At 37.8% G+C, this 11,785-nt stretch overlaps 2 protein-coding genes across 3 annotated transcripts; one reads left to right on the top strand and one right to left on the bottom strand.

Moving 5' to 3' along the window:
* The first annotated feature begins 840 nt into the window (after positions 1-840).
* Positions 841-3,566, top strand: LOC133452610 (tumor necrosis factor ligand superfamily member 14-like). Of its 2 annotated transcripts, none has more exons than XM_061732064.1 (7): positions 841-909; positions 1,378-1,650; positions 2,351-2,419; positions 2,518-2,551; positions 2,790-2,852; positions 2,955-3,186; positions 3,296-3,566. In XM_061732064.1, exons 2-7 carry the CDS (start codon positions 1,453-1,455, stop codon positions 3,483-3,485), a joined length of 786 nt encoding a protein of 261 aa, XP_061588048.1. In that variant the 5' UTR covers positions 841-909; positions 1,378-1,452; the 3' UTR covers positions 3,486-3,566. The 2 variants fall into 2 exon arrangements, with proteins under 2 accessions (XP_061588048.1, XP_061588037.1); XM_061732053.1 differs by having other exon boundaries at positions 842-1,076.
* A 4,752-nt stretch (positions 3,567-8,318) lies between these two features.
* Positions 8,319-10,742, bottom strand: LOC133452616 (uncharacterized). Its single transcript, XM_061732076.1, has 3 exons — positions 10,329-10,742; positions 10,169-10,202; positions 8,319-9,470 (listed from the first exon to the last, which is right to left on the bottom strand). The coding sequence occupies exons 1-3, from the start codon at positions 10,569-10,571 to the stop codon at positions 9,091-9,093; spliced, it is 657 nt and encodes a 218-aa protein (XP_061588060.1). The 5' UTR covers positions 10,572-10,742; the 3' UTR covers positions 8,319-9,090.
* Positions 10,743-11,785: the final 1,043 nt, after the last annotated feature.

Below are 11,785 nucleotides of genomic sequence, written 5' to 3' on the forward strand. Positions count from 1 at the left end.
GTAAAGAATTAAATAAGCAATATGGATGGTTTTTTATTCATTCTGCTCAACTGCTCTCATACAGTAGGAGGGAGTAACTAGGCATTCACAATAATACAATACTAATGGTAAATCACTGGAACCAATAATAAGGAAGAGAACATGAGTATGCAAAATGAAGCAAGAGACGCTGATCGTAAATAAGGGAAGAAAAATTAAAGAGAGAGCGAGCTGTTGCATCACCGGGTTCAGTCTTCTGCAAAACTCTAGTCCTCTTCAATCTCTGCAGGTGGTTGCAGTTCAAATTACAGTCATTGAAATGACTGGAAAAAGTTGCACCTTGAGATATTGGAACGGATGCATTTGAGGTAAACTTGGCCTGATGTTGTGGGAGGACAGAGATGCCTACTTTACCGTGAGGGGACTTGCACTACGGGTGAGATTGAAAGGCTGCGGTAGCAGCGCTGGCATTGCCTTCAAAGCATGGATGTGATCGTAACAGTTTTAGTCACTCCTACTGGGTTGTTTAGCACTATCAAAATAGCTGAACGTATATAACTCGTCTGCACAGAGACCGAAGGTTTCTCAGAAACTGAGAAAAATTAGAAACAGATACAGATACAGAAAAAAAAGGAAAAAGCGAAAGTGTATGAAAGATCATGAGATGCAAAGAGAGAGAAGCTGAAGTAAGACGAAAGGAAGTGTCAGCTGTAGGATGACAGCAGGGAGTGTCCCTCACACACTATTGAGCACTGGTCTCTCTCTCTCTCCGTCTCTATCTGCATGCCTCTTCCCCATCGTATCATCATTTCCTCCTTACAAGAGCTTGCTTCAAAGCAATATTAGTGACACTTGACAGCAGGCAAGTGGACACGAGAGCTGAGAGAGGGCTGAAATCGGTGCACTTCAAGGACCTGCTTTCTTCAAAAGGTGAAACATCTACAACAATCCTAATACATGGTGGAATAGGCCATAGCTGCTTAAAACTGTTGTAAGAACTTATGCGTTAGTCAGTACTGAAACAAGCTTCAGAGGACTGAGAACACCCTGGTGCTCCTGGATGGTTGGCTGAGCTGAGCAGGAACGATAAATCTCAGGTAATCTCTTTCAACATACCCAGAGGAAGATGCCTCTCGTTGATTCATTTGATATACTACAGCTGTCTATCCTCGTGAGCTTGAGATATTATATAATAAAAAGTGATATTTAATTCCCAGATGCTGACTGCATTACTTGTATATCTTGCAAACGGAGCAAACACATTTTTTTTAGTGTTGTATCGTCATCAGTTTCTGTCTCCGTCTCGGCTTTCTTTGCTACATTTTGTCATAATTTATGGCTCGCCTTTCTGTTCCCTGTTTATGTGCTTAACTTAACCATTACCCTTTTCTCTTTCAGGATATCCTTCCCTGCCACATTGACCCCGTCTGGCCCCTCAGCCCTTACATCTTGAGTGGATTGTGATCGGTGGGGATGTCAGAGGGTGGAGTGGGTACCTGCCCCCAGGTGTTTGTGGTGGACAGCCAGGCCAGCTTCATCCAAATGCCCAGTGAAACGAAACCAAGGTGGGCCAGAGACGGCCAGAAGTTCCTTCTCCTGCTGGTGGGGATGTCTTTGCTGGGACTTATTATTGAAGGATGTTTTATCTACAATCTTTACAAAAAGACTGAGGTGAGGCTAATAACCAAACATGATACATGTATGTGTGTGTGTGTGTGTGTGTGTGTGTGTGTGTGTGTGTGTGTGTGTGTGTGTGTGTGTGTGTGTGTGTGTGTGTGTGTGTGTGTGTGAGCGAATGGAAATTCCTGCACTTGAGAAGATCCATATTTTTCTGTACGTCATGCACATTAGCATACGAGTTTCTGATTGGGCCGACATTAGCTATTTATGTTGTAGGTCACTCATGACAAGTGTGTCAGATGGGCTTCGACTCTAGTTGTACTTCCCTTTCCTCTCTATCTCTAGTGCAACCCCACAGCACTGACTTCACTTTTCAAAAACAGTTTCGGTTTATTTCCCACCTGCCTCTCTCATTTTACGCCTCCAGCTTACGACGTAATATACGCTAAGGTCAAACTTCTGCCAAGTTTTGTTTTGATTTAAAAGGCAAAAGCAAAGAGCCATTATCCAGTTTGATTTCCAACCAAATTTGCTGTAATTCTTATACAACTCTAACAACAGTCCAATGAATTTAAAAATATTTTTATTGCAGTGTTACTGGACTTAAAAAAAAAACTATTCATTTGAATTTAACAATATATTTCTTTTAATATCTAACACGTACCGCATTTTCTCATTCACTCATATTATTTTTGTTTTAAATGTGTTTATGTTCTTTGTCACAGCCTGTTTTTACTTTACTTCATTGCAGGAATTCTCTTCGTGTAGATCTCATCATCTCTGCCACAACTTGTCAAATCCAGCGACGTCCATGCAGCAGGTAAAGGCTGTAGTGTGCGTATGTCTGACGTTATGACGTTACACTACCTGCGTTGGAGTCTTGGAGTTTTTAAAACCAAATTTCATTTTCTCTTTCAGGATGGCACTGCAATGGGTCGAGCAGGATCTGCAGGTAAGAGTAATTTTCTGACACCAAAATGTGTTATTCTTAATGTATTACATGACTCTTGTAAATGTGATGGATGATGGAGAAAATTATCTTTACAAAGATGTTGCAACTACAAGTGCCACACCATAATTTCTCAGACTCTGAATCCATATTTGTACATGTACAGGTATATTTGTTCTTTATAAATGCATGGATGTATTGATTGAATAACTAATTGATCTGCCTCTTCTGTTTTGGACAGAGTCCAATGAGATTCCCCTCTTGCAGTCAACGACAAAAGACAGGCCTTTTGCTCACCTTTTGGGTAAGGGACCTCACAAAGCTAAAACCTTAACTCTCAAATAATGTTTTCACTTTCAAAGCTTCAACATGTCTTTTTTCCCCCTTTTTTATACCTCTACTTCAGGCGCCAATCAGCCAATTGACGAGGGCAATGTGATGCAGTGGGTGGAAGAGGGTGAAGCCGTCATACAAAATATGACACATGAGAAAGGTCGACTGATGGTCTTGCAAACAGGGTATTACTACCTCTACTCCAAAGTGCAATTAAATGCAGAAGAGTGTACGATTATTCAGCACAAAGTTATGAAAGACACCAGCGCCTACGGCAAACCTTTAGAGCTTTTGAAGTCAAAACGGTGAGTCATTGTACCGTTCTTCACGTTTTTTGCTTGTATGCTATTGCTTTGTTACTTGGTGTCTGAGTAGCAACATCTCAGTGACATCTCTGTGACACATGTTTTTCAGATATCGCTGCTGGACCCCAAAACCTTCAAACGGAAAGGCTGTGAACAAAGAGGAGGTGTGGAGCAGTTTCCTAGCTGGAATTTTCCACCTGCAGAAAGGAGACAAAATCTTTGTCACGTTTGACAAACCATTATATTTGCGTCAAGGACCTACAGAAAACTTCATGGGGGCATTTATGATATCCCCATAGAGGACCTCAAAATGTTTTATCTGTAATATATATACATATATATATATATATATATATATATATATATATATATATATATATATATATATATATATATATATATATATATATATATATATATATATATATATATATTGTACTTGAGAGCTGTATTTCAATGGCCTAAAAAACACAATACATCATTGTGATAACAAAGTATCTGATATTCAGATTATACAATGCTAATTCATATTTTACAACTTATTTTTTTATATGAATAAAATTCTGCTTTACAAAATGAGAGATGTTATCAATTCCATGATCAGGGTCGATATCAGAAAAAATGTACAAGATCATTGATGAGAATTATTTTTGTAAGATAATGATTAAGAGGCTGAGAAATATGAGATTTACATCCTTTTTTGCATCCCAAAGAGTGTTTGAAACCAGCGTGGACACCTTAAACATGCTGATAAATCTATAACAACCCACAATACACAGTTTCAGTTCTACAGACAAGCAGCTTACTCAAACACTTCCGAGGCGGTATGTTTATGTGTGTGTGTGTGTTGACAACAGGATGTGGTTGAGCAAGGATGAAGAAGAAGCAGCAAGGCGATATGGGGTTGGTGTAGCTGACTCATCTCTTTTTGCACTGTCTTTGTTACAGTGTTTTAAAAAGAAAAAAAAAGAGTTCAAATAGGTACAGATATGTTGATAGATGAGGATTGCTTAGGCAATGCAGGAATGGTGCAAAAGAAAAGAGACGCCAAAACTGAAAAATAATAAGCAACATAATCATAACGACACAGGAAACCTTAGAAATAGTTAGAAAAAGAGAAATAAACAAATCCCCTCTGAGAAAGCATCAAAAGTGAGTGAATAGTCTGACCGTAGATAGATTTGATATATTTGGGTCATTTCCTTTTGCAAGATAAACATCTGTGCATCTCCCTGCAAAAAAACCAAAAGACAATGTCATGCTTTTGCAGAGTAGATAATGCATTGCGTTCATTTTTTGCTGAACTGATGGGACACATGTCTACTGTATGTTTCATCGTGGACGTTAATTTCCCCTGTGGTTCTTTACATAATTGTTTCTATATCGGGTCTGTTTATAGTTGCATTCTTATACATTTCGCCAGTGAAGAAGCCAGTGAAGATGTTGATGAATATTAGTTCAGAAAGTAAACATGGCTGGCTATACATTTGTAACTAAGGGTGTAATATGTCTTTTTTTTTTTAGCATGGCCAGCCTTACCCAGCCATGTCCACCAGTCCATACTGTACTAAATCACCACAATGGGCCGGGGTTTATCAGGTGACTCATACAGAAGCGTTCACGGGCCACTTTTCAAGACAACTAAGACAGCCGCTGTTTGTTTCTCTGATTGGTTGAAAGCAATGACATAGAGTGAGGTATGGATTGGTGGAATTGTCGCTGACGATGTTAAAGCAGGCTTGTTTACACTATCTTTGAGTCAAAGTATATTTTAGGTACACTAGATTTGTCTGGCTGACGACAGTTAAAAACAATTGTTGTAGGAGAAACTTTAAAGCTCCCACACTCGGCGTATGTTTGAGGATATCATGCTGGCCTCCTTTTCATCGATATATCAACAGCCAAAGCTTTCCGCTGACAGGTAGAATAAAGATACTGAATGCATCCATATCTTGAACAACTCGCAAATACCACTTCCTGCTAAGATTTCAGGTCACCCGGCAGCTGTGGCCCTACAATGGTTTATCGGCGTGTATCTCCTGCTCTGCCGCCAAACCTCTGCGTGAGGGTTTACTACACCCTAGCTAAAATGCCTGCAATGCTTAGATCACGCATTCAACAGCATCCTACAGCATCCTACAGCACGCATCATTGATACTTATATACCTGTTTCAGATGCACGTCTGAAACGTCTGTCCTAACGTCTGTTTCTACGGCATCCTACTCTGCATTGGCTTGTTGTAGGTGTGTTTCCTGATTACCTCATGATGTATGCATGGAAATGTTTTTGTGTTTCTTTATTTTTGGCAGCACAGCACAGTATCTATGATATACAAAAAGAAAAAAGGACAAAATGATGCAATCATGATACTGTGCATCATGGGGTAATCAGGAAACACACTACAACAAGCCAATGCAGAGTAGGAGGCCGTAGAAACAGACGTTAGGACTTGTCGCACAACACACATCTTCATAGATGTTGTGGAGCAGGCTCAGGGAGAAGCAGCTGGACGTCCACGGGTGCTTTTTTTGTAAAAAGTAATAATGTTTTGATCAAAGTCCAGCTAAAAAACTCAGAAGATTACATTTTGAGCAAGCATAAGGCAGTGGGTATACACGATTTAGTGTTGTTGTCTCTTAAGAAGAGGCTGTGAGCCCATATCCACGTACAGAAATTAATATCAATGGTTTGTTGGTATTATTATTATTATTATGATAATTTTTATTATTATTAGTAGTAGTAGTAGTAGTATAGTTTCTTTGTGTGTGTGTGTGTTTTAGTGATGGAGGTGGGCTGTTTTTGCTCAGTGATAGGGGGTTCTACCCATCCAGTGGTGTCTGGAGGCAGCCTTCAGTGGAAATCTTCATTCAGCTTTTTTAATATTGAAGAGAAAAAATTAGGATGGTTAGCCAAGTTATTGTTGTTGTGTAAACAAATTAAAATGTGGGTTTTCTTTCAGCAGAGTCATACATAACCTTGAGATTGATCTTTTTGAATGCATCTCCTTCTTCACAAAGGTTTTGTAGAACAACTTAAAAACTACAGAAGATTTGGTGGTGAAGATGTAAGTGATGCAAATAATCCCACTTACACATCTGCTAGCATATACTTCATCATGCAATATTACATTTACATCTGGGCTTTTTTTCCAGCATTAAACAGCCTATTTTCATGGTAAAAAAAACTGAGGCAAGCAAGATAAATTAAATTACTTATATACCTGTTTCAGATGCACTTCTTTCTCTCTCTGCCTTCCTGAAGTACATGTCAGTGTTTGATTGACAGCAGCTGGCAGGATGCCGCAGCTTTGGTGGCATATCACGAGGAAGGAAAAGCAAAGCACACAAACTTATGATGCGTTGCGCAAAAAAAGAAAATCCTGCCAAACCAAATACATAAATTTGGTTCTTATTGTGTCACAACAGAGATGCAAAATGAGTCTGTATGCAAACTTACTCAAGAGTGAATGTTCGTTGTCCAGCTTATGTAGAAAAGATTTATAACGTGCAAAACAGGTATTTGTAAACCACTCAGCAGCTCGGCCAATGACATAAAGCTAAAAACAGTATTGATTTATAGACTTGTTTTGATATATTACCCCTAACTACAAAATGCAGTTCAATATACTGTAGAGCTAAATTTCAAATGCACACTTTTAACTTGTGCTTTGGATAAATGAGTGCATTGCTGCATTTGAATGGTGTGTGCTCACATCACACATACGTGCGTGAATCGTGTCACACACAGTAGTGTGTGCGGGCATACTGCAAATAAAATGGAGACCTACACATTATACTGCATCGCAACGAGAGGCTGCTGTTAAAATGCCAGAGTAAATGTAATAATTTGCTTTAGTTTCACCATCTTTTGTTTGCATTCATTTCAAATTTTTGTGTTTTACATTTATTGTAATTTGCATCTCCTGTATACAATAAAGTTTCTGAGACATTGTATTGTATTTCATTCTTTTTTTTTTGTTTTTTGGTCTGAGATTGAAATTCTCAGTGACTGTGACTAAAGCACCACAATGACAAGTGCAATGAGTTAATCACGGTAAACTTGAACAGTTTTCACTATTTCCTCTTTAAAAACACATCTACCGACATAACTGAGCTTTGTAAAATAATCTACACTGCAGTTTTTGTGACGAGTTAGTGACAAGTAAGTAAAACAGCACAAATAAAAGCTTGACTTACTTGATATCAAGTTTAAATGAATAAAATAAAATATGCACCTGCTCTATTGGTTATAAATGCACTTGATTCAATGTATCTGTTTATATGGTGAATGACAAATAGATAGATAGATAGATAGATAGATAGATAGATAGATAGATAGATAGATAGATAGATAGATAGATAGATAGATAGATAGATAGATAGATAGATAGATAGATAGAATTCATTTTTTTTCCACTTGTCTTTTGCTCCTTGGGTTTAAGCAACACAGGCGTACGTGTGATGTTTGCTAGCACACAGTTTTTTTTGGTTTCCTAAACCGCACACTGTGATAAATAAACAGGATGTGATGTGCATCAAGTTCCCGCTATGGTCTTTGTGACAACAGGGAACTTCCCTAACCTAAGTGCTAATATTCCACTACTGACTTAACATATATCATTTTTTTAACTTTATGTATGTATGTATGTATGTATGTATGTATGTATGTATGTATGTATGTATGTATGTATGTATGTATGTATGTATGTATGTATGTATGTATGTATGTATGTATGTATGTATGTATGTATGTATGTATGTATGTATGTATGTATGTATGTATGTATGTATGTATGTATGTATGTATGTATGTATGTATGTATGTATGTATGTATGTATGTATGTATGTATGTATGTATGTATGTATGTATGTATGTATGTATGTATGTATGTATGTATGTATGTATGTATGTATGAGTGTTTGTATGTGTGTATGTATATATATATATTTATATAGAATAGAATAGAACTTTATTGATCTCCCAGAGGAGAAATTCAATTGTGCAGCAGCAAACACACACACTTTCAACGGTTTTTACAAAATAACATGAAAGCATGACAAGGTATAAAAAAAGGTATATCCTAAAAATGTAAAAATAAAAATAACCAATAAATAGCTAAATAATATATATATATAAATCATTGACACCACCATTAATTCGGTATTAACCATGTTTATTATGGATTATAATAAATTAAATTCAGCATTGAGTAAATTGTCCACAGGACTTACATATTTCATTTTAATGAACAGAACCCTGCTTGAGCTCATGATACCCACTTTCAGCATGTATAGTACAAAACTAAACAATCAGATTTAAAAGATTTCAGGCATTCTGATCAAATTTTGTCTGAAGTCGACCTTGGTTTCTGTGAACGCTGTACTCATCATTAGTTAGTGATTAAATTACACCAATTCACTCAAGTGGATCTCAAGTAGATTGTTAGGATTTCTTGATGCTGACCCGTGTATTCTTGAACAAACCGTGTTGTGTCGCAGCTTTGAACAGAATGAAAACAGAACTATAAAGTCACGTTTAACCACAAGTATATTGCACATCCAGAGAAATGTAGTGACATCTAAATATAACATTCATAGGTACATAAATAGTTGCATATCATTAAATAAATATAATGAGAAATAATTTTACATATTTACACCGTAGGAGGTCAGTCTGAAGTTATATCAATATCACTTAAATGTTTCCTGACATTCCACCTTAAAAAAATTTAAGGTGAAAGAAACCACATTAAAGATAAAAAAATAAAAATAAAAAAAAGCACCAGAGCCAGCTAGTACCTACCAATGAAAAAACAAAAAAAACAAACTTGAGCCTGCAGATAGCTATGATCCACAGGTCACAGGTATCTGCAATGAGATGGCTGCGGTTGCACCCCAGTAAATCAGTCTACAAGAAACATTCCAAATTGGGAGCCAGGAAGCTCCAGTTTCCAGTCCTTTAGTCCCTCCTTTGGCACAATCGTCGAAGTGATCAGTCCTTCCCCGTTCAATCGAGTCACAGTCCAGCATTTCTTGCTCACAGATGCTGTATTTGCAGTAAGATCCACATCACAGCTTAACTTGTCGCTCACTATGAGCCTGAGCTTGCCCGCTTTACATTTGAAGGAGCAGGACACGTTGACACTGATGTAGATGAAGTAGGTCCCGGCCTGCTTCGGCCTTAGGGAGTGTTGGTTTGGGTTGAATTCAAAGTTGCTCCCTACAGATGTCCCTTCACCGTATTTGATTGTAGCCCACTTCAGAGTGCCGTTGTCCAAGACACCTTAAGGGGGAAACAGACATGTGCATGTACACATTAGATGATGTCTACTCAAAATTACAACAGCTAATATATAGTCATATATTATGTTTGGACTAAGTTTAAGATTATCACATTTGAAAAATGGTATAGGGCAGTGGTTCCCAAACTGTGTGCCGCGGCACACTGGTGTGCCTTGAGGCAAGTCCAAGTGTGCCGTGGGATTTTGTGACAACCATAGCCTACTGCAATATAGTATACAACTAGACAAAAATAATTATTTTAATTTACTATATACTACTTTGAATGCACTCATTCCATAATACAGAGGCAAACTCTTTATCTAAAAACTATTTTAAAAAATCCTCCTGAAATGGGTGTGTTTGATGAAGCCCAATTTGATCAAATTTAAATATTTTTGTGAAGTATTTTGTTAATAAATATTTCATGAGTAGAATAGTTGTCTTTGTCATATCTTATTTGGCATTAGTAAATAATAAACTTAACAGATAAACAAATGATATTAGTGATAACACGTGTTATAAGACTATTTTGCACAATAGGTGTGCCTTGAAATTTTTATTTGTCCTTTGGTGTGCCTTGGGCACAGAAAGTTTGGGAACCACTGGTATAGGGTAAGGGCAGAATATAAAATCCAAGCAGTTCAGAACTTCAGTCTGAACATTCTCTGTAACAAAATTACTAACAAATGAAAGACTTACTTGATTCTGCACCCAGATAAGCAACATTCTGCATCTGTAGAAAAAAAAACAAGCATGGGGAAAGAGATTAAAATTAGCTGAGGTCAAATCAGAAAAAGAAAAACACCTCATTAGAGTCTCAGATAATAATCACAAAAAAACTAATAATAACTTTGCCCACCTTGTATGCAGGAGAAGGCGTGTGTCCTGTCAGTCTTTGGGAGCCCTCCGGAATGATGTGCAACCGAGGCTCCTGGTTGGACTGCAGCCTCATCACAACCATCCCTCCGACAACTGCCAAGGATGTCACCGCCACGAACAGAAAAAGGACGGACGTGAGGAGAAAAATGTCCAAGCATTTCCCACGGTGGCGCTCACTTGTCTGGAGAGACTCTACGTCTAGTTTTGGAGTTTGATGTGCCATTAGTCAGGATGTATGATGTCCGATCTTCACTTGTGGGATCATAAGAAGCTTAAAGTGCGAATGCAAGCTCGCGTGGTTGTGAATGTTGCCCCTCCAGCCTCCATCACTGCTTTAATAGGGCCGTTTGCCGTGGGCAGTTTCAGACAGAGGAAAAACGCGGAAGTCACGGGTTTCCCGTCCGCCTCCACACTCACACTCCCCCCGCTGTGCTCTCACAGAGCTGAGAAAACCAGACAAACTTTCCGCAGCTCATGTCGCAGTTGCGCAAGTGCGCCTCGCCAGGATGCGTATGCGGTGGAAAGCGAAAGGGATGAATAGGCTAAATGTTACCAGAGACTTGACTAGAGACCTTCCGTCACACAGTCAAACACAACTTCAACTTTTAGCTCAGCGTTTTGAACACAGCATTTAAAAAAAAAAAACATTGAAAAGAAGGATGATTTCTCTATACCAAAGCAGTGGCGTCAATTGCTAAGGTATGGCAAGGTTACGAGTCACAGAACTTAACTAGAGTATCAATCAACACGTCCAGCAAATACTCATCACAGAAGTCTGCTATGGAGCATATCTGTGTGGTCAAGAAAACTGGAACTTTTTCAAATGCAGTCTCGCTCACTGCAAAAACTCAAAATCTTACCAGGAATATTTGTCTTATTTCTAAAATGTCTCATTTTTAGTCAAAAAATTCATCACCAGAAAAAAATAACTAATTTGACAATTTTCACCTGTTTCAAGTAGATTTTCACTTGAAATAAGTAGGAAAATCTCCAGTGGGACAAGATTTATCTTCTCATTACAAGCAAAAAAATCTTGTTCCACTGGCAGATTTTTCCACTTATTTTAGGTGAAAATCTACTTGAAAAAGGTGAGAATAGTTGTTTTTGAGTCTTGTCTTAAATGATATGAGATTTTTTTTTACTAAAAATTAGACATTCTAACTAGAAATGAGACAAATATTCTTGTTAAGATTTTCTGTTTTTGCAGTGTAATAACTAGTGAAATCAATCATGTTCTGATTTGCATTTGTAGTTATTCTATATATATTACGTAATAGAATAATCAATACAAATAGACACAGAGTAATTCCATAAATGTATTAAAAAAACAAACATTTACATTTTCCCTTGAAGCCAAGGTGTGGCGGCTGCCATACCTTGGCATACTGAATTGACGCCCCTGTACCAAAGTAATGAGTGGTGATGCTTGCTATGTTA

The sequence above is a fragment of the Cololabis saira genome, chromosome 1, assembly GCF_033807715.1.
Source record: "Cololabis saira isolate AMF1-May2022 chromosome 1, fColSai1.1, whole genome shotgun sequence".
Lineage (NCBI taxonomy): Eukaryota > Metazoa > Chordata > Actinopteri > Beloniformes > Belonidae > Cololabis > Cololabis saira.